Consider the following 22,208-nt stretch of genomic DNA (forward strand, 5'->3'; position numbering starts at 1 on the left):
TCCCTGGCAGGAGCCGAGTTTGCAAGTCTCGTTGGCAAGCCGGGAAAACCGAAGGTCCAGAGGATTCCCTCCTGCTTTCGGGGGTTTTCTCGCCTGCCCGCCCGGGTGGAGAGCCTGCGCCTTCCCTTCTCCGGCGGCTGGGGAAAGAGGGCCGGCCCCGAACCTGTCCTGGAGGACTTTTTAGGCCCCGGATACCCCCACCCCCTTCCCCCCTCAGCCCAGGGCCAGGCATTGCAGCTCCGCAGCATGAGGGAACCCTCCGGACCTTCGGTTTTCCTGGCTTGCCAACGAGGCTTGCAAACTCAGCTCCTGCCAGGGAAGCAGCACCTTTTGGGAAGGGCTCTGAGCAATTGCATGCTTCGGGGAAGGAGCACGGAGGCCTGCAGGCAGGCAGGCAAGCAGACGCTGGGCAGCACGAACTAAGCGGCGAGCAAAACCCCGAAACCTTTTGCATTCGTTTGCAAAGAAGCAGTGAAAGCCGGTCCAGCTGGTCGTCGGGGTGCGGAACTGGGCTGCAGATGCCAGGCCTTGCTCACCGGCAACGCTGGAGCCTCCCACACCAACCAGTAGGTCTTCTGTGCCGCTCCACTGGGACCGCCGGCTTCTGGCTGCATGGCTGCCTCCCTCCGGAGCTGTCTTTGCCCCCCCCCCGGGCCATGCACTACCGGCGTCTTCTCTTTGCAAACGAACGCAAAAGGTTTCCGGTTTTCACTCGCCCGCCCGCCCGGGTGGAGACCAGAGTTGGTGGCTCTAACGTCCTACTATCATTGGCTGCAATCCTATCCACCTGTTTTGTCCAACCGATTGCAAGACGCTGGGCAGCACGAACTAAGTGGCGGCAGGAGGGACGCGGGGCCTTGGCTTGTTGCTTATCAAGACCGTGCTCAGTTCGTGCTGCCCAGCATCTTGTTCTGCCGCCGCTCAGGCCCCTTTTTCGCCGCTGGAAACATGCTGCATTAGCTGGCACTGCAGGGGGTGGTCCCATGGCAACACTGACAGTCCGGGCCGTGCGCCACCAGTGTCTCCGGTCCCGAGCCGCGAGCCGCAGAAAATATCCGGGCCCGTTGTCCGCTGCAAGGACACCCCGCCCACGGCAGCGCTGCCAAACCGCTTTCTATGCCGCTGGCGTCCCCGGGCTGGAGCTGTGAAAGCAGGTCCAGCTGGTCGTCGGGGTGCGGAACCGGGCCGCGGAGGCCAAGCCTTGCTCACCAGCAACGCTGGAGCTTCCCACGCCGACTGGTAGGTCTTCCGTGCCGCTCCACTTGGACCGCCGGCTTCTTGCTACAGGGCTGTCTCCCTCCGGAGCTGTCTTTCCCCCCCCCCCGTCTATGTCGAGCCCATTGCGAACTGCGTCCCACAAACAGCGTCCCACAAAACAAAGAAGTTGAACCAATCAATTCAAACTTCTTTCATGAGAAGTTTGAATTGATTGGTTCAACTTTTTTAGTCCTATTTTTGGGGGGTGCACTGCACGTGGCTAGGAGCCGCAGGAGACGGCTGAAAGAGCTGCATGCGGCTCTGGAGCCGCCTGTTGCCGACCCGTGGTCTAGAAAGAGTAATTGCTGCATAATCAATGCTTCTTTAGAAGAACAAGAATCCAAGACTATAAACTTATAGTATTCTGATGTAGCAACAGGATGGAAATAATCAAAACAGCATAAGTCAATCTCAGATATAGTTTAAACTAGATTCAGAAAGATTGGTAGTGGAAAGGCTGGTTACCTCTAAAAATCCTCAAATACATTATTACATGAAATAAAACTTGAACTGGAAAGGATTCTCTTGTTTCTATATTTTTGGGGTGGGGTTCCGAAACATGTATGTATTTGAGTCATGGAGTACTGTAGTCCATCAGTTCTTTTAAACACTTGTTAATTTTATTTAACGACCCAGAAACAATTGATTTCAGGTACTGTAATCAAGAAATCCTGTTTGCAAATAATAAATGAAAATATTACATTCTTAGCATTTATTTTCTCTCCTTAGGATTCTGCTGGATCTTCTACGCATGAATGTGGCACCTTTGGCTGTCTTCCAGATGTTGCGTTCTATGTGTGCTGGGCAGAGATTAGTTAGTACTGAGGCTCCTCCTGATACAGTACGAGGTCAGTGGTGCTCCTGTTTGTTGAGAGGCATGTATTAGGATACTTCAGAGTCAGGTTTTGGTCTAAGGCAGGAAACGAGCAGCAGTGACATGATTACTTTGGATCTTTGGAAGATTACCTATATAATAGTTTGATAGTTTTCTATTTGACAAACATTCTGCAGACACAATAGAGTTATGCTATTTTTTTTAATGTCCTGATATTCTTGATCTGAGACAACATTCTAGCATTACTAAGTGTTGGGCTTTTAATGTCTGTATTTTTCGAACAGTTCACTTTGTGTGGTTGGAATTAAAATTTACAAAATATTGTTGTTGCTTTTGTTTTATTTGATTCTTCAGTCTCTTCTGGTATCTACCAACAATATAAGTTGCATTCATTTCTAGAAAAATAATACATCAAAATTTATGCTTTTTAAAAAAAGTTAAATGCCAGTCTCAGTTTACTGCATTTATAAGCTCCACATAGTTTTATTTTTCCAAGTAACGTATCATTAGAAGCATATAGCACAGCCATATGTTGTATCAGATCATTGAACTATCCATCTGAGTATTATCTTTGTGATTACTTCAACTGTGCCAGAGTTTAGACCTAATATTTTCTGAGCCAAATCTGGGGTTGTTCCTGCTACAGTATGTACAAAGTATATATTACTATATTCTGTATATATTGACCTGGCATGTTTTCAATTAAATATAACAACAGAAATAGTGCAATATTATAGTTTATATTGCTTTCACTCTAAAAATTGATCAGGCTTTCTGGAGTAAGCTTTTCTAATTTAAATAATAGCTATTTCATTAATATGCAACCATAGACTTCTGTTGCATTATAGATGGTTCTTTGTGAGTATGACTCAGGACAACATAATCTTTCTACTGTTTCTCTGCAGTTCGCTCTGTGTTCTGTTTAGCAATGAAAAATATTGCCTGTTCATTTTAGAATGGTAGCTGCTAACTATCATGTGTGTTAGTAGAAAACAGCACGTTTGAATAGTTAATTAACATCAAGATTACCTTGGTTGTTAACCTAAGCTTCTTCAGAGCATTTGTAACAATACTTCTATAGTTTCTAGCTTAGTGTCAATCACTGTTGAATTTATTCTGAGAGGATTTTTCCCCTAATACTGTGAAATCTCTGATGTCACATCTATGAGATTAACTATATAATATTAAAATTGAATTTTGATCATATAATAATAATAATAATAATAATAATAATAATAATAATAATAAAGTTGGAAGGGACCTTGGAGGTCATCTAGTCCAACCCTATAACATTTCAGACAAATGGCTGTCCAGTCTCTTCTTAAAAACTTCCAGTGTTGGAGCATTCACCGCTTCTGGAGGCAGGTCGTTCCACTGGTTAATTGTTCTAACTGTCAGGAAGTTTCTCCTTAGTTCTAGGTTGCTTCTCTCCTTGATTAGTTTCCATCCGTTGCTTCTTGTCCTGCCTTCAGGCACCTTGGAAAATAGCTTGATTTTCTCTTTTTTGTGGCAGCCCCTGAGATATTGGAACACTGCTATCATTTTTAGCTTATTATATATCTTAATTACTTTTACATTCAATCTTTATAAACAATCAATATTTTATTTATTTGTTTTTCCCAATTTTTAATTTCCCATCAATATTCAAATTTAACTTTTAGTATTTATACTTCCAAGTTTTAAATGACCAAAGTTTTCTTTATCTCAATTCATAACAAAATCTGGTATTCAAAGTACGCATCTTGTCTATTTAAGTATATTCTATTTTAATTGGTAATATAAAATCCTCGCTAATAAACCAAAACCCAATTTTCTTCAGCCTTATTCTAGCTTTCTTCCTTTGCCAGCTCGCCCTCCATGTCAGTGCTTTTAAGTCATCAAATAGATCTCCCTCTGTTATTATATATATCACTTGAAATAAAAGAGACCATCCAGTCACCATTTTTTTGGAATGGCTAGCAAATCATCTCTCTATTATTCCAAATCCCCATAGTTGTCCTGATATGTTTGTCTTCCCTTTGGTCTGTTCTTCTTCTTGCTCCTCAAGTTTCTTCTGGTTCATATTCCATTTTCAGTGTTGTCAATCCCTTTTCTGGATTTTCCATTGACTGTATTTGTTGGTCAGTTAAATCCTTTGTCATAGTATTTAATTGTTCCACTTCTTCTGTTATGTTCTGTGTAGTTGATTCTTTAGTTGTAGTCAATATTTTGGTTTGTATATCTAGACCACGGGTCGGCAACCCACGGCTCCAGAGCCGCATGCGGCTCTTTCAGCCGTCTCCTGCGGCTCCCAGCCACGTGCAGTGCCCCCCCCCCAAAAAATAGGACTAAAAAAGTTGAACCAATCAATTCAAACTTCTCACGAAAGAAGTTTGAATTGATTGGTTCAACTTCTTTGGTTTGTGGGACGCTGTTTGTGGGACGCTGTTCGCAATGGGCTCGACATAGACGGGGGGGGGGGAAAGACAGCTCCGGAGGGAGACAGCCCTGTAGCAAGAAGCCGGCGGTCCGAGCGGAGCGGCACGGAAGACCTACCAGTCGGCGTGGGAAGCTCCAGCGTTGCTGGTGAGCAAGGCTTGGCCTCCGCGGCCCGGTTCCGCACCCCGATGACCAGCTGGACCGGCTTTCACGGCTCCAGCCCGGGGACGCCAGCGGCATAGAAAGCGGTTTGGCGGCGCTGCCGTGGGCGGGGTGTCCTTGCAGCGGACAACTTGGGCCCGGATATTTCCTGTGGCTCGGGACCGGAGACACCGGTGGCGCACGGCCCGGACTGTCAGCGTTGCCATGGGACCACCCCCTGCGGTGCCAGCTAATGCAGCATGTTTCCAGCGGCGAAAAAGGGGCCTGAGCGGCGGCAGAACAAGACGTTGGGCAGCACGAACTGAGCACGGTCTTGATAAGCAACAAGCCAAGGCCCTGCGTCCCTCCTGCCGCCGCTTAGTTTGTGCTGCCCAGCGTCTTGCAATCGGTTGGACAAAACAGGTGGATAGGATTGCAGCCAATGATAGTAGGACGTTAGAGCCACCAACTCTGGTCTCCACCCGGGCGTGCGGGCGAGTGAAAACCGGAAACCTTTTGCGTTCGTTTGCAAAGAGAAGACGCCGGTAGTGCATAGCCCGGGGGGGGCAAAGACAGCTCCGGAGGGAGGCAGCCATGCAGCCAGAAGCCGGCGGTCCCAGTGGAGCAGCACAGAAGACCTACTGGTTGGTGTGGGAGGCTCCAGCGTTGCCGGTGAGCAAGGCCTGGCGTCTGCAGCCCAGTTCCGCACCCCGACGACCAGCTGGACCGGCTTTCACTGCTTCTTTGCAAACGAATGCAAAAGGTTTCGGGGTTTTGCTCGCCGCTTAGTTCGTGCTGCCCAGCGTCTGCTTGCCTGCCTGCCTGCAGGCCTCCGTGCTCCTTCCCCGAAGCATGCAATTGCTCAGAGCCCTTCCCAAAAGGTGCTGCTTCCCTGGCAGGAGCTGAGTTTGCAAGCCTCGTTGGCAAGCCAGGAAAACCGAAGGTCCGGAGGGTTCCCTCATGCTGCGGAGCTGCAATGCCTGGCCCTGGGCTGAGGGGGGAAGGGGGTGGGGGGTATCCGGGGCCTAAAAAGTCCTCCAGGACAGGTTCGGGGCCGGCCCTCTTTCCCCAGCCGCCGGAGAAGGGAAGGCGCAGGCTCTCCACCCGGGCGGGCAGGCGAGAAAACCCCCGAAAGCAGGAGGGAATCCTCNACTTGCAAACTCGGCTCCTGCCAGGGAAGCAGCACCTTTTGGGACTAGCTCTGAGCAATTGCATGCTTCGGGGAAGGAGCTTCCCTGGCAGGAGCCGAGTTTGCAAGCCTCGTTGGCAAGCCGGGAAAACCGAAGGTCCGGAGGGTTCCCTCCTGCTGCGGAGCTGCAGTGCCTGGCCCTGGGCTGAGGGGGGAAGGGGTTGGGGGGGTATCCGGGGCCTAAAAAGTCCTCCAGGACAGGTTCGGGGCCGGCCCCGCAGGAGAAGGGAAGGCGGAGGCTCTCCACCCGGGCGGGCAGGCGAGAAAAACCCCGAAACCAGGAGGGAATCCTCCGGACCTTCGGTTTTCCCGGCTTGCCAACGAGGCTTGCAAACTCGGCTCCTGCCAGGGAAGCAGCACCTTTTGGGACTGGCTCTGAGCAATTGCATGCTTCGGGGAAGGAGCTTCCTTGGCAGGAGCCGAGTTTGCAAGCCTCGTTGGCAAGCTGGGAAAACCGAAGGTCCGGAGGATTCCCTCCTGCTTTCAGGGTTTTGCTCGCCTGCCCACCCGGGTGGAGAGCCTGCGCCTCCCCTTCTCCTACGGCCGGGGAAAGAGGGCTGGCCCCGAGCCTGTCCTGGAGGACTTTTTAGGCCCCGGATACCCCCCCCACCCCTTCCCCCGTCAGCCCAGGGCCAGGCACTGCAGCTCCGCAGCAGGAGGGAACCCTCCGGACCTTCGGTTTTCCCGGCTTGCCAACGAGGCTTGCAAACTCGGCTCCTGCCAGGGAAGCTCCTTCCCCAAAGCATGCAATTGCTCAGAGCCCGTCCCAAAAGGTGCTGCTTCCCTGGCAGGAGCCGAGTTTGCAAGCCTCGTTGGCAAGCCGAGAAAACCGAAGGTCCGGAGGGTTCCTGGGCTGACGGGGGAGGGGGTGGGGGATATCCGGGGCCTAAAAAGTCCTCCAGGACAGGCTCTGTTGAGGCAGAATTCAAATCACAGGCATTGAGGAGTTTTAAATATTCAAACCAAGAAATCAGACTCCGTGAAATCAGCGAGACTTTCCCCGCGTGGTATGCATAACGTTGCCCCTCAACCCTCACTGAAGCCACTGAGCAAATGAGGGAGTCCGTCGTTGGCAACATTACAAGCCGATGCTGAGGCTTCAAGTCAGTTGTGCCCATTTAACCCACACATAACTGCCGCCCAGGATCAGCTCCTTAAGAAGCTGAGAATAGCCCTAAAAGTCGGTTACATTTAAAACTGTTAACGAAGCCCCCTAAGCATTCTACAGGTGGGAGGATCCCTCGCGCTCGGCTGTTAACCGGCTCTTTTGTGGGAGGGGTTGTGCAGGGACCATTGATTGGGTGAAGCGAGCGGGGGCGATTCCATGGGAGAGAAGAGGCGGGGCATTATCTCCACGGTTACAGGGGAACACAAATCACAGCGAAGCTTTCATCTCATGCTGTTGCCAAAGTGAAGCGGCGAAACCCCTCTTGGCCTCATCCTGCAGTAAGTCTTCCCTGGGCGGCCCTTTATCCGTGTTCTGCGCTGGCAATACCCGTGAAAATGATTTCATCGAACTCATTTGTGCCGCCCCTCGCGTCTTAGTCAAGATTGTCAAGAGGGGATGAAGTACCACTCTGTGATTGTTGGGGAGGGAAGTGTCATTCATTTACCATATTTTTACCTCGCTTTTTTGTCAGTGCACTCAATTCTGAATCAAGCCCCGTTACATGTGTGCGCATGCGTGCGCATGCACACATTTTGCGGCTCCCAGGTTTTTTTTTTGTGAGGGAAACGGGTCCAAGTGGCTCTTTCACCGTTTTAGGTTGCTGACCCCTGATCTAGACTGACATCTTGTTCTTTTGTGTAGCGTCTTATTTCATCACAAGCTGAAAGAATAGGTTCATGTATTGCTTTTAACATAAGAAGAATCTGTTCCTGGTCTTCATCCATATTCTCTTAGTGGTGTGTTAAATTAAGAGCTTTAAAGTCAGAGAATGAAAATAATTTTATAGCTGGGTATAAAACACAGCTGAGCTTCTCACAGCTGATAATTGTCAAGGTTGAAAAAGTCTTATCTGTTGTCTGGGCTTCCAGCCAAGTCTCCTTTAGGCAATAACAAGTTGTAATATCAAACATGGCCACAAGATGTCACCGATGCCATTTAAGGTTTTTTAAGTCCAAAATTTTTATAATGCTTTTTCCAATTTTATTTCTTTTTTGTAAATAAAAACCAAGGTCTTCAGTAAAGCTAAGAAATCTTTTGGTCCCCAAATTTTAGAAGCATATAAATCCAGTTAGATTAAAGTTATTCTTTCAGTGTTTTAACTCCCCTGGATAGTCAGTGGCTGTTGTTCTTAGAGGGTGGGATAGAAGTTCCCTTCCCTCTCTCCTCACAGGGGGAAAATACTTTGGGCAGCTCTTGCAGGAGAAAAAAATACTTGGGATTAAAAAGAGGTTCAGATCTCACCCAGTCTCATCCACGCTGCTTTGGAGTGCCTGGTGATAGGTTTGACTTTGGCTGCCTGCAGACCTAGTGATAAACCATATTTCTATGGCTGGTCTTTCATCTGCCGGTTTGGAGGGCTGCCTTGGATCGAGCAGAAAGGCTACCGCCCTCCCGCGATCAAGTGAGGATCCCCTCCTTGCTGGTCGCCCCTACAGAGTGACATTCAACCCTTTCCAGGGTCCTCCATCAGTGCAAAACCAAACGCGGAAGACAGAGCTAGTCTTCCAGCATCCACGGTGGCCACAATGGCAAACTGGAAGTCTCTCTGTAGTTGTTTTCTAAGTTTGTAGATTTAAATTAGAAAATTGTTCTTTTATCTCCTTTGTGTTATTTTTAACCTGCTCATGAGCTAAAGTAATTGTTTTTTGTATGAATTTCAACATTGAGATAATTTCTTTCTGTGTTTCATCAGTATTTTCTTGGTGATATGGCAAGTTAAGGCTACTGAGAACAGATGTTAAAGATGGTGTTTTACTATTTAAAGCTGAGTATGAAATATCCATTTTATTTTTTTTGTAAGTACCCTTTATAAATTTATCCAACCAACTGTCCATTCCTGAATCTCCCCTAAGCAGATATAAGTAAAATTCAAATTTTTCTGTCCAGTAAGAAATATATCCTTTCTGTCTAGGGAGAAAAAAGAACCATTGAAGGTTGTTTAACAATCAAGATTTATCATCCAAAGTGTTCCATATGTTTCTTCTACAAGAAAATAAATCCACAATACAGTTCTGAAAGTCAGTATTTATGTTCAAAATCCAGACAGGCCAAATTTAGAATACTTGTTATCATCTCTGCCACACAGATAAGCAGCCCCAGACCTGTTTCTTTTTTCTCAGCTGCATTTCTCAATAGTAAAAGCTTCCCAAGGCCAGCCAAAGTCTTATCTAGTTCTGGGCTTCGAACCAGGTTTCTTTTAGGCATAAATAGATGTCATCAACGCCGCTTTCCAGTTTTTAGATCCAAAACTTATATTGTAAACTTTTCAAGTCATTTTTTTTAAAAAAAAGGTCTTAAAAACACTTTTAGTCCCCAAATTTTCAAGCTGTATGTATATATTAATTCCAAATAAGTCTTATAGGTTTTGCCATTTTCCGCAAGTAATTAATTCGCCGCTTTTCTTTTCTGAGGGAATGGGGCAGAAATTCCCTTTCCCTCTTTCATCGGGGGGAATGGTTTGGGCAGATTTTCAGGAAGAGATCTTAAAATCATAAAGAAAGAATCAGGTCTCACTCAGTTTCATCTACGTTGCTGTAAAGTTGCTTAGTAGTGCTTGTTGACTTCCATTGTCAGCAGCTTTGGATTGGCTACACGAATGCAGCCAGTCTTTCCCCCGCCGGTTGGGAGGGCTTCCTTGGATCAAACAAGAGGGCTGCCGCCCCCGCCCCCCACCCCCCGTGATCAACGAGAGTCCCCTCCTTGCTTGCCACCTCTATGGGGCGACTTTCAACCCTTTCCAGGATCCCCCAGCAGGGCAAAACCAAATGCGAAAGATGGAGCCCTGTCTTCCTGCATCTGCATTGCCGTGAAGTCAAAACCAGAAGTCAGTATTCAGTTACATTCTTCTTGTAAATCATTCTTCTTTGCAATTCACTACCTACATAGGCTGCTCTACTGGGTTCAGTACGATAGTTTACATAGGTATTGGATTGTGATTTTTATCATCCTTAGCCAGTGATACAGAACATAGAATAATAGGGTTGGAATGGACCTTGGAACTCTTCTAGTCCAGCCCCCCGTTGAAACAAGAGATCCTGTACCATTCTGGATAAATAGCTGTCCAGTCTCTTCTTGAAAACCTCCAGTGCTGGAGCAAGCACAACTTCTGGAGGCAAGCCATACCACTGATTAATTGTTCTCTGTCGGGAAATTTCTGTTTAGGTCTGAGTTGGATCTCACTTTAGTGATCTTCCACCCATTATTTCTTGTCCTGCCCTTAGGTTCTTTGGAGAATAGGTTGAGCTTCTCCTTCTCTGTGGCAGCCCCTCAAGTACTGGAAGACTGCTATCGTATAATCCCTAATCCTCTTCATTAGACTAGACATATCTAGTTTCCTCAACCATTCATTATACAGTATGATTCATCCTCCAGACCCCTTATCATCTTTGTTGCTCTTCTCTGTACTCTTTCTAGAGTCTCAACATCTTTTTTGTATTGTGCTAACCAGAAGTGGATGTAGCATTCCAAGTATGGTCTCACCAATGCAATATAAAGCATTCCTACAGTTCACATCATCTTAATTCTGTCCCTCTGGTGATGCAACTAGGACTGCATTAGTTTTTTTGGCAGCTGCAGCAAACTGCTCGCTCATACTTAAGTGTGGTCTACTAGGACACCTAGATCTCTCTTACAATTGCTACTGTTGAGCCAGATACCACCTATTCTATATCTGTGCATTTGGTTTTCCTTACCTATGTGTAGGACCTTACTTTTTTCACCAATGAATTGCATTTTGTTGGATAGGGCCCAATGTTCAAGATCCTGCCAAGATCCTTCTAAATCTTGAGTCCATCATCTAAAATATTAGTTATTCCCCCCAGTTTGGTGTTGTCTGAAAATTTGATGAGTTTCCCTTCTATCTTCTCATCTCGATCATTTATGAAAATGTTGAAGAGTACAGCCCTAAGACAGAACCTTATGATACTCTTCATGTAGATGTAATTCCATTGAGCACTACTCGCTGAGTGCTACTTGGAGATATCGTAATTCAAAGAGGGCAATGCATTAGATTTCATTCAGTCTTGAAAAATCATGAAAAAACTGTAATGCTATCAGAAATTGGAAACAACTGTTAATGAATCTATGGATTTTTGAAATTAACTTAACTTGAAAGATAGTTAAGTTAGTGGACATTGTCACATCTTACAGTAACAAATTTTATAAATCAGTTATGTGTGTTAGAATATAGAATAACAGGGTTGGCTGGGACCTTGGAGGTCTTTTAGTCCAACCCTCTCCTTGAGCAGGAGAGCTTATACTATTCTGGACAAATGATTGTCCAACCTCTTTTGAAAGCCTCCAGTGATGGAGTACCCACAACTTTTGGAAGCAAGCCATTCCACTAATTGATTTATCTCATTGTCAGGAAATTTCTCTTTACAAAAAAATATTTTGAAAAAAATCAAATATCCAAAGTTTTCTCCAGCAAAACGACTATGATACTGTTGTGGTAATGAAATAGAATATATTTAAATTTCCCATATTTGCTGATAAGATCTGAATTGCAATTGCTATTGTTGCTCATAAATTTAGCTTAAAGAGGTGTTCTGATGCTCCTTGGATTTCATCTGCTATTTAATAATAATTAATTAAATATTATTTTTATATTGATTGATGATATAATACTTATATCTTGCTTTTCTGGTGTATGCACATCATTCAGAATATTGTCATTTGAAAATTTATCCATCTCTTCATCCCTGACCATAGATAATTTATGATACAATCAAATGTGTTCCATTCAAAATTTTATATTAGATATTTCATGAACCCAAAGTCTATACACGTACACTAGAAACCAACCACCATGAGGAATCTTTAAACTTTCTAGGGTTACCTGCCATTGACTTTAAGCTGGTTGCATTTGAATAAAACATTTCTAAGAGAACGTATTGTATTACAGATGGAAATTTAGTTCTGCCACCTATAACTTCAACTGAGTTTTTAATCATGTAGTATATCAATTAAACACAGTTTGGTGTAATGGTTCAGGCATCAGGCTGTAAACCAGGGAACCATGGAGTTCTAATCCCACCTTAGACATAAAGCCAGTTGGGTGACCTTGGGCCACACTGAACAAGTGCAATACCTATTTGTTTGCTTATTAGAGGTAGATAAGTATTTCAGAAGAACAGAATCAAGAAGAAAAGTATAAAAGATAAATAAGGGGAAAAAATTAAAAGCAATGTAAAATAGAGTAAAAAAAATGAAGAACATTTATTTAGTGCTGTAGACTTCAAAAAAATATTGAAATGCTTCATAAAACCACCAAGAGTTTTTGGATTGTGGCAGGATTGAAATACAGTAAATAAATTCAAGCAAATATTCAATAATTAAAAACAATAGGCAGTATAATATGAATCATGTCAGAATAAAAAATTAACAAATGTTTCTTTGTATTCTACTGTAAATTCTATCCTTATTTAACAAATCAAACAAAAGCTATTATTGTAAAGCTTCCTGCTAAGAGAAACCTCACATCTGTATGTAGAACTGTAATCTATGAATGATTTCTAAGCTGAATTAAATTCTGTATCAGACTTGATTCTCAAATGTAAGATTATTTCTGATATTGAAATATACTTCCATATTTTAGGTTGCCATTCTTCATAGAGACATTTATTTGCAAGGACACTTTCTGTTGCTTTCTTTTATTCAACTAGTTATATCAAAATATATAAGAGAGCAGTTTTCAAGTTATGCGTGCAAGAGTTAGTATAAGAATCTTTCCCAGAAAAGATTCTTATACTAACTCTTCAGAACCAGTAAAATAAAATAATTGGCTGCAACTATTGTTGCTACAAAAAACTAACACTTCTGTTCAGCCATTATGTGCTTCAAAGCTTTTTGGAATTTCATTAATTCATTTATATTTCTTATACTATACAACATTTACTGTGAATTTATCTATGAAGAGAAAGAGCTAGTTTGACAGCTTTAAGTAAGCTGTCCCTACCTTCATGTTATAATTATTTTTTAAAAAATGCAGGGGGATGTTATTTTACACTACTGCATTTAATCAAAACAAAGCAGTATGATTAGTTTATGAAGTATAGAGACATTTAAATTGCTGTACTACTTAGGGTTCAGTGTACTTGTAATGTGCACTAAGTGTTCTGGGGCTCTGTTAGATTTGGAATAGATTGACTGTGCTAAGATTGTAGCAAGAGTCAGGGCATTTCCTTTCCCTGAGCTGTAGGCTAAATTCTAGCCTCATTGCATATACTGTAGAATAGAACTTTACTGATAATGCTCTTATTGTATAATATACAATTAAGGATGACTTTGAAATACATACATTGCAGATGTTTTACAAAAATTAATATTATACAGTGTCTTATTTGTGGCATTCCAAAATTATTTCGAAAATGAAACAAATAAACAATAGAGCACCTAGCTCCCATTTTCTCCTAAATACTTCAAGTTGTTTAGAATTTTATATGGATCTACAGTTTTTCACTCTAGGAGCTGCATGTATGTAAAACAACAAACCCCCAAAAGCAATAGTACTACTTGGTGTAATAGCATTTAAAATATGTAAATATAGATTCATTTGTTTGTTTTTGTGTCTGTAGCTTTGTGGTGTTTCTAATTTATTTCTGTGTCTCTCTTTGAATTAGAGCCCCCAATTGTGTCTGCCAAGGCCAGTAAAATCCCTGCACCACTCTTACTTTCCTCTGTCCTTCGACCTCCACGAATAAGAGTCCCTAAGGCTGCGGTCTACAGTCCTGCTGCAGCTTGTTCGCCTCTCTCTCAAGGTCCCCCTGGCTCTTTCCAGTTTTCTTGCTGCCTGTTCTCTCCTTTTGCAGGTTGTTATCTACTGGGTTTTAGGGCAGTCTTGAGAAAGGAAAGTGATTCTCTTGCCTTCAGATTTGAAAAGTTCTTACTTGGACTAAGAACTCTTGATTTCAGCTTCCAAGTAAATGTACTCATTATTTTAAGTTACACATCCTGAACACTGTGCAAATAATATTCATTTCATTCTAGTGACTTTTCAATATTATTATGGTTCAATTAAAAGGTTGGGGAACCCATTATATTTTTATCAAGTATGCAGTATATTATTAATATGCAGACTGTTTCAAATTCGAAACAACTTTTTAGAGTTTAAAACAGATTATTTAGAATAGTACCAAACTTCTGGTAAGGTTGGAACCGCCTTAGAATGCTTTTGGTAAGGTGGGAACAGGTGTTGAGAATTTCAGCTCCAAAATGGGGTTCTTTTAGCTCAAAACATTTTAAATTTTAAACATTTATACATCACTAGTACATGCCTCCAAATATATCATCTTTGCAGCACTGCAACCTTGTGAAAGGTCCTTGTGTTTTCTGAAAGGAGTTTTACAACCACCCATATCTGTAGCACCAAGTAGGAAATGGCATGCAGATTGAGCATTGCTCGTTTGAATCACACTGTTGCTATTGCATCATTTAGGTTAAGTACAGAATATTTTTATCTATCTGGCACTGTAAATCCCTCCAGTCATTTGAAAATGTTTAAATACATACTACATTAAACTTTTGGTTGAAGAATTTTGCAAGATATTGTATTTTTGTGGCAGAGTTATTTTTCTGAGATATTTGTTCTATGTCTCTTCTTCCATCAACATGTTGAACCTTCATAAAAAAATTTGCATCAAGATATTATGTTTATCCCTGGCATTCAGAATTGTGACTTGTATGCTTTGTGACACCTGAATGGGATGTTCTTAATCAATTGGGGCACATTTTACAACACACATTTAGTGGAATACCCTATTTTAAATATAAATATGTGGCATTCACTTTTTATTCCCAAAATATTAGCTTATACTTTTCTGAGAAACATTCTCTACCCTATCTCATTCTGTCATTGTTCCACCAACTACTACAGTTAGCAATTTGCTGGAGCTTCTAAGTTTCTTCTGCAAGCAGAAGACAATGCAGCAACTTCTACAGATGACAAATATCTGGGACAGAAAATGTTTTTTGAGGAATCACACCAGTGTGAACTATCCTTTCCAAAACTCCATGCAGAATACTGATTTAAATACTTGCCCTAAGATTATTGTATCTGAGGAAAGTTTTGTTTGCATCTGAAGATAGTGAAAGGTTTCCTTCAGCTTTTACTTCATTCATGTTTGGTAAGGTAACTGGCAATTTTGTATCTGTACAGAGGAGAATGGTGGTAAGACACCTGGATCCAGTAAATGATTAATGTAATTTCTCTGATTTAATGGATCATATAATAAGTGTGAGATATCTGGAAGAAGTCTGAAAAGAAACATTTCTTCAAAATGTTAATTCTTGCTTGGAAAGGATCAGTCGTTGCTGTGAAATATAGATTTGTGGGACTGGATTTTAAAAAATTTAACGAAAAAGGTTCAAAGAGCATGTCCAAGATTATTAAAATTCTTGGTGAAATTAAACATTTTCCTGTCATACATGACAGAAGTGACCCCAAAAGCTCTAACTTCCATGTGTAAAAAATATATTATTTCTGTCCGTGACCTTGCTTTCAAAGCCAGAAGCCAGAATTGGCTTGTAAAACTCTGCTATTTTCTGCTACATTCTTCCATTTCCTAGTGTTAGTGCTGGTAACCATTTATGGTGGCCAGTGCTGACATGATCTTAGTTACATAAGGAATACATCAAGGACAGATACTTTCAAAGATGCATTGAACAATATTAATGTGGCTTAACATTAATGGAATAATTCAAATATATTTGGATGCCAACAAGCTCTGTGATACTATTTAAGAATATCATTTTTGTTAGAGTGCTTTGAGTACAGATTCATTAAATATTATAAAAGCCAACGACTATGTACATCATTGACAGAAAGAAACACCATCTTTTTTCTTTTACCGTTAATTCTTAAATTAGAAATCAGGGATCTAAACAATGAACTATTGCAACATTGTGAAGAATCCAAACCATTACTAGAATAACATTTGAGCTTAACAAAATATTAGTCTTGTGACTTTTATGGAAAAAACATTTATTGAAGTTGGACCCACAGGGAAAAATTGGCATATTTATCAAAAGGGAACCAAAATTTGTACCCATTAATAATTAAAATGTACCTTTTAGTCTTTGACTAAAGATGTTCTGATTATAAACTTATTTAAATGGATTAAGGTTAGAGTCTTCTTTACATCAACTAGAGGATTTTGGAATTTGGGTAGTAGTATTATTTTACAAAGTAATTTTCCCTATATAAAAAAACAACCTCTAGTACTACATGCTGCTCTTAGCAAAATAGTTTGGTTGTGGAGCAGTCGTGTTATGTTACACTGCTAAAATACATAATTCATTTTTATTTCAAGAACGAAAAGCAAATTTTGTGAGTGGGGAGAAATTCATTAGAAGTCTTCAAAGAGAGTGGATCATCATCTGTCAGAGATGCTTTAGTGGAACCTGCACTGAGCAGGTGATTGGACTACAGTAATGATTTCTGTGGTCTCTTCCTATTCTGTGATTCTGCAGATTTATAAGAGAAGGATAGAATTTGGAAAAGGCTGAAAAAAGTTGTGTTCATTTTCATGTTGCTCAACAGTTGCAGGGACAGAACAGTTGTGAGGGTACAGAACAAGAAGTTTGATTATGTTATTAGCTAGTTCTTGTTTTCAGCAGTGAGTCTCAGGAAAACAGATCTGATAAGCAGTGATTTGGATAATTTAGCTACTGTTAAGAGTTTGGTTTAGTATATTTTTAGTCTTTTATATTGTGATCTTATAGCTTGTTAGATTTATATCCCTAGATACATTTCAAAATTGTTTAAAATATTCCAGCAATCCTAATAGTTGATAGGTTGGTCATAATAAATATCTAAACTTAGCCTTTCTTTTCCTCCAGGGAGAGCCAGAACCATTTCTACAACAGCTGGGAACCAACCTGTGTCAGATCATAGCAACCGAGAAGGATCTGGTCAACGAGTACCACGGCAGCCAAGTGCCAGCAGGCTGCAGAAGACTGGGTGTCCTGTGAAAAATACATAGATACTTAGAAAATGGCTAAAAAGTTATTCTGATGTTACAAAATGTCAAACACTGCTCATTCCAGGAAAGCCAATGACTAGAATGCTATGTAAAGTTCTAACTATTAAAGAATATAATGAACCTGTCCAAATTAATTTATTGTTCAGTTTAAACATCAGGCAGAACATAATATACTGTTTCTGTATTTCTCGTATTACTATTTATGATTACATTTAGCTTTGTTACTTGTTTTCTGTTTGGGGGGGAATTTCCTTTTTTGAAATTAAGATTAAAAAAATCACTTAACTTGTCTCCTAGGGAATCCATGAGCTTATTCACAGAGCATTTTTGGCAGTACAGGTTTATGTGAGTTATGACCACAATTAAATTTCTGTTGCTAAGTGAGACAATTGTTAAGTGAATTTTGCCCCATTTTATGATCTTTCTTGCCATAGTTGTTAAGTGAATCACTGCAGTTGTGATGTTAGCAACATGGTTGGTAAATGAATCTGGCTTCCCCATTGACTTGTTCATCAGAAGGTCACAAACGGTGATCACATAACCCCAGAAAACTGCAACCGTCATAACATGAACCAGTTGCCAAGCATCCGAATTTTGATCATGTGACCATGGGGATGCTGCAACAGTCATAAGTATGAAAAACGATCATAAGTCCCTTTTTCCATTGCTGCTCTGACTTTGAATGGTCATTAAATGAACTGTTGTAAGTCAAGGACTACCTGTAGTACAGAAGTGGTTTGCATTGCCTTCTTCCATAAATGAATGAATGAATGGATGGATGAATGAAAATCTCTCTCTTTCTCTCCAGTCAAGCCTATGCCTCTGGGATTTTCTGATGGTTTTTCATGCAAATACTAATCAGATCTGACCCTGCATAGTTTTTCCAAGATCAGCCAAAGCTGGGTGGATACTGCTACTCAGCTTGGCTTTAAAACACACATGCCATCTTTCACTCAATAAGCAGCCAACCCTAAACCCTGAAATTCTATACAAATCTTTTTGGGAATAAATTCAGTAAGAATTGGGGTTATTTCAGTTTGCTACTGTATTCCTGGAACAAATTTATTAACAAATACAGAGCAAAGATGCAAATGCAATTCTAAGCATAGTTAGCCTCTTAAACATGCTAAAGGACCATTTTAGAAGCACTAATTAGAGAGAAAATAATTTTGTAGTTAAAATATTCTTCAAGAAATGTAGTGACTGCAGGTTTAGAACAAAATAAGACTGGCAATGACTTTACTCTATCCTTAATATACAGCTGCATGAATTTGAACAGCATTTGTTGAGGAACAACAGCAGGAGAGTCCTATACATGTTTATCATAGTTGTATAACTGGTGTAATTTCTCTAGTATTATATCTGTCCCTCACATAGCTCACTAACAGTTTTCCATTTTTGATCTAAGTGTGCAGTTCTTAAATAATTTTTGTATTCCATATGAAAACTTTCCTTCAGAACTTCCCTCTGATGTTTGATGTGACTGGGGAAGGTTTAAGTTTGGCTACAGTACAATAGGCATTTGGAGAACTAAGATGATTATGAGGGTTAGATAGAACAGAGCAAGGAATTTAAAAAAAACCAAAGGATTGCAGAAAAATGTCTGTAAGAGATAGTGTAAAGAAACTAATCAGTTTATGGCATATTTTGAACTATTGCCTACATTCCTCACCATCATCTGTAGAAAGAACTGCTTCCCTGTATTTTTCAGTAATGTGCAGCCCTATTTCTAATATCTTGAGCCATCTTGTTTCCCCAGAAGCTTCAGCAATATTTTATCTGCTGCCCTGACCTCTCCCCTAAATTTCCTCTGCAGCCTTTCACCTGAATTTAAAGTACTATCCATTGGCACATTACATTCTGGGAGGCAGTTCCTCACCACAATTGTCCCCTCTTGTACTGCTATTTTGTAAGTGTATATTATACACTTAAACAAAGTAATAAAATGAACTATTTTTTGACCTTGGATGCCTCTCTACACTAGCTGACAGCTGTACTAAATCAGTGTTTTCTTTGCCTGGAGGTACAAGATATTTAAATGACAATGATTGCTTGCTCATAGAAATAACATAAATAATTTGATATTAGATATTTGTATGCATACAGGGCAAAATTTCACTTCACTTTAAATATTATTTTGCTGCCCAGAATTTTGTTTGTCATTTGATCAACGTAAATGATTATCAACTAAAGTGGAAGGCAAGGAATTGAGAAATGTGCAACTTGCTTATTTAATTATGACAGTATAGACAGTCCTCAACTTATAACCATTTATTTAGTGACCGTTCAAAGTTACAACAGCACTGAAAAAGATGACTTATGACCAGTTTTCAGAGTTATGTCCATTGGAATATCCCCATGGTCACATGATCAAAATTCAGGCACTTGGCAACTGGCATATATTTATGACAGTTGCAGTGTTCCGGAGTCATGTGATCACCATTTATAATCTTCACAACCGGCTTCCAGCAAACAAAGTCAATGTGGGAAGCCAAATTCCCTTAACAGCACATGATTCATGTAACAACTGCAATGATTTGCTTAACAACTGTGGCAAAAAGGTCATAAAATGAGGCACAACTCACTTAACAACTGTCTTGCTTAGCAATATAAATTTTGGGCTCAATTGTAGTCATAAGTTGAGGACTACATGTATTTGCTAAATACATAGGCTGATGGCAGTATTGTTGTTATGGCTATTTTTGCCTCCTTCAAGGTAGGCATAAATAATAATTTATTATTACTGCAGTACAGTAGGTGGTTATTCACAAATCTCCTTCTAGTAGAACATACCGAAAATACAATATTAAGATTATTAGCATTAGAAGAGGGTTTAATTTAATTTGGATGTATTATAACTGTTTTAGGAAGATTTGACTTTAAAGGATGGCATGTTCTTTCAAAAATAAAATACTAAGCACATTAAATAAAAGGAGTATTATAATTTGTATACGTATGCATATATGAAAGCAAAAGCTATATTAACTCCTAAATAGTAAACGTGGGAAATTTTTTGTTTGTTTATCAGTTCAAGCCACTTTTGGGAATGAGGAAGTAACCATTTTCCAGACTAAATCCTACCTCTGGGTCCTGTTTGCTTTACAGGGCAGCAGGAAAATACAGACTTAACACATTACAACTAGTCAGAACTCGTATGGAAGAGGAAGGGGTCCAAAACAACCCACCATTCATGGATGGAAATTTTTAGAGTGATTCTAGTCAGGACAAAATGGGAAAGCACCTTGATTAAAGGTGGCCAGCTCTTTAGGAACCCTCGGGACTGAAAAGTGATGCTACAAAAAATTGCCAAAGCCTAGTTAGATCAACTTGTGTACTGTTACTTGTACTGAGTATACTATTGGCTGTCATGATAAGAGCAGGGAGGGGCTTACCAGAGCTCTGTAGTACCCTTGGGGTGCCTTTAAAAAAGCTGGGGTGGCAGTTCAAAGCTTAGTTGGACTGTTTAACCAAACTGGAAAATGTTCCGACTTTTCAGACATACTAAGCAGCTGTGCTGCTTTCAGATGAAAAGAACATTGCAAAAACCACTTTGGCCTCTCACTTTTTCAGCAGTAGTGAAGCAGAACAGGTAAGTGAAGAAAAAATAGCACTAAAAATGTTGACATCTTCAGGCTCTGTAATTAGGGTTTTACTTTTACACAAACTTTTCCAATGGTGATCTACCTAGAAAATTTGATAAGAAAATTCTGCCTTAATCATAATGAGTATTAGAATAATAGATTAATAAAAGTCGGGGTGTTTTAAAATATTAGGATCACCAGCTATAAATCTGTAAAATGCCTCTTAAAATTCTTTTCTCTATGAAAAGCACGCACAAGCATTTTCAACTTTCATTTTCTATCTTGCCTTTAATCTCAATATAACTTTGGTTATGTCTTAGAATTTCTTCTGTTTGTGAAAGATCATTTGTGAATGTTTATATATGAACCTTATAAGAACAGTGGATTATATCATTTAAAGAAACCCAGAGATTCTGATCCATGAGAATGCATATGTGAGAAAAACTTTTTTCCAAATTATGTAGATTTTGAATAGCAAGCCCTTGAATTAACTGGTATAGCAGAAGCAGTTTGTTCCAAAGTGTACATTGATCACACAAAGGGCCCCAGTTAGCTCAGGGGTCTGTAGTTATCTATTTACCAGTTTTCACAGCAAGGATAGTATCTATTCCAGTTCATTAAATGTATGCTTTTATTTTTTTTTCCTACTTAACATAAATATTTTCATTGCATTGCATTTTTCATTTTTCAGATCTCAATGTTGTATCTTCTTTTTTATTTTCTTTGAAGAAAAACTCCATTTCTTTTTTTGCTAGTTCTATAAATTCTCTTTCTTTTAATATAGATTGGTTCAAAGTCCATCTTGATTTTTTGGGTATTCCTCTCCATGTCACTTTTAAGGGGTTGTGATCTGCCCATGTACCTGGTTCTATCTCAATTTCCTGCATACTTGTCCTCAGTTCAGATGTCATCCAAATCATGTCAATTCTGGACCAGGATTTATGACTGTTTGAATAAAACAGTAATTTTCCTGGATTGATTTCCCTCCAAATATCTTGTACTCCAATTTCTTCTATCATGTTAAAAAAAAGTCTTAGGTAATCTTTTTCTTCCACTTTTTCCTGTTTTGCTACTTTTATAGTCTAATGTCCCATCCACTATTGCGTTGAAGACTCCTACTAAGCAAACATTTTGATACTCCATTTTTCAGATCTCAAGAAGACAGTTCCAATGATCTCACATAATATTTTTCATCAATGAAATATTAAACCCAAAAGACAAATGTCAATGCAAGATCCAAAACTGGGATTCAAAATTCTGCCCACACTTAATAGTATTGTAAGGACCTACCCCACTTTGCATCTTAAGAAGACAGAACTCTTGGAATATTTCTTCCAATAGGCATCTTTATTAAGAGAAGATAGTTGCAGGCGTTCTAAACAGGACTTGGGGTGAAAGCTTTCCAACTCAAGATTTTAAAGGGGTCCCCCCTTTAGCCATCCCCATCACCCCCTTCTCCCAGAGACAGTCTCAGGCATTTCATCCCCACCCCTTTCCTCACTACCGAGAGGAAACTTCAGGAAGGATCACATGAAAGCTAATGACCCCCTATTGTTATTGTTAGTCCTTTTGGTGATTCCACATCCAGTTCCTTTGAAGTATCCTGAAGGAAGTGAGGGCCATAAAGCCCCTTTGTTCA

At 40.7% G+C, this 22,208-nt stretch overlaps 2 protein-coding genes across 2 annotated transcripts in view; both read left to right on the forward strand.

The window, feature by feature from the left end:
* Positions 1-17,113, forward strand: part of LOC107290834 (mitotic-spindle organizing protein 2A) — a 38,040-nt gene extending 20,927 nt beyond the window's left edge. The window contains exons 2-3 of the mRNA XM_015819761.1: positions 1,987-2,105; positions 16,846-17,113. Coding sequence (XP_015675247.1) covers positions 1,987-2,105; positions 16,846-16,988 — 262 coding nt within the window. The 3' untranslated portion in view covers positions 16,989-17,113. The remainder of the gene's footprint in view (positions 1-1,986; positions 2,106-16,845) is intronic.
* Positions 17,114-20,467: 3,354 nt separating this feature from the next.
* The window catches only part of HMGCS2 (3-hydroxy-3-methylglutaryl-CoA synthase 2), a 36,732-nt gene continuing 34,991 nt past the window's right edge, over positions 20,468-22,208 (forward strand). The window contains exon 1 of the mRNA XM_029284824.1: positions 20,468-20,577. Coding sequence (XP_029140657.1) covers positions 20,468-20,577 — 110 coding nt within the window. The remainder of the gene's footprint in view (positions 20,578-22,208) is intronic.

Source organism: Protobothrops mucrosquamatus, unplaced genomic scaffold (genome assembly GCF_001527695.2).
Source record: "Protobothrops mucrosquamatus isolate PMUCROS unplaced genomic scaffold, P.Mucros_1.0 scaffold_150, whole genome shotgun sequence".
Taxonomy (NCBI): domain Eukaryota; kingdom Metazoa; phylum Chordata; class Lepidosauria; order Squamata; family Viperidae; genus Protobothrops; species Protobothrops mucrosquamatus.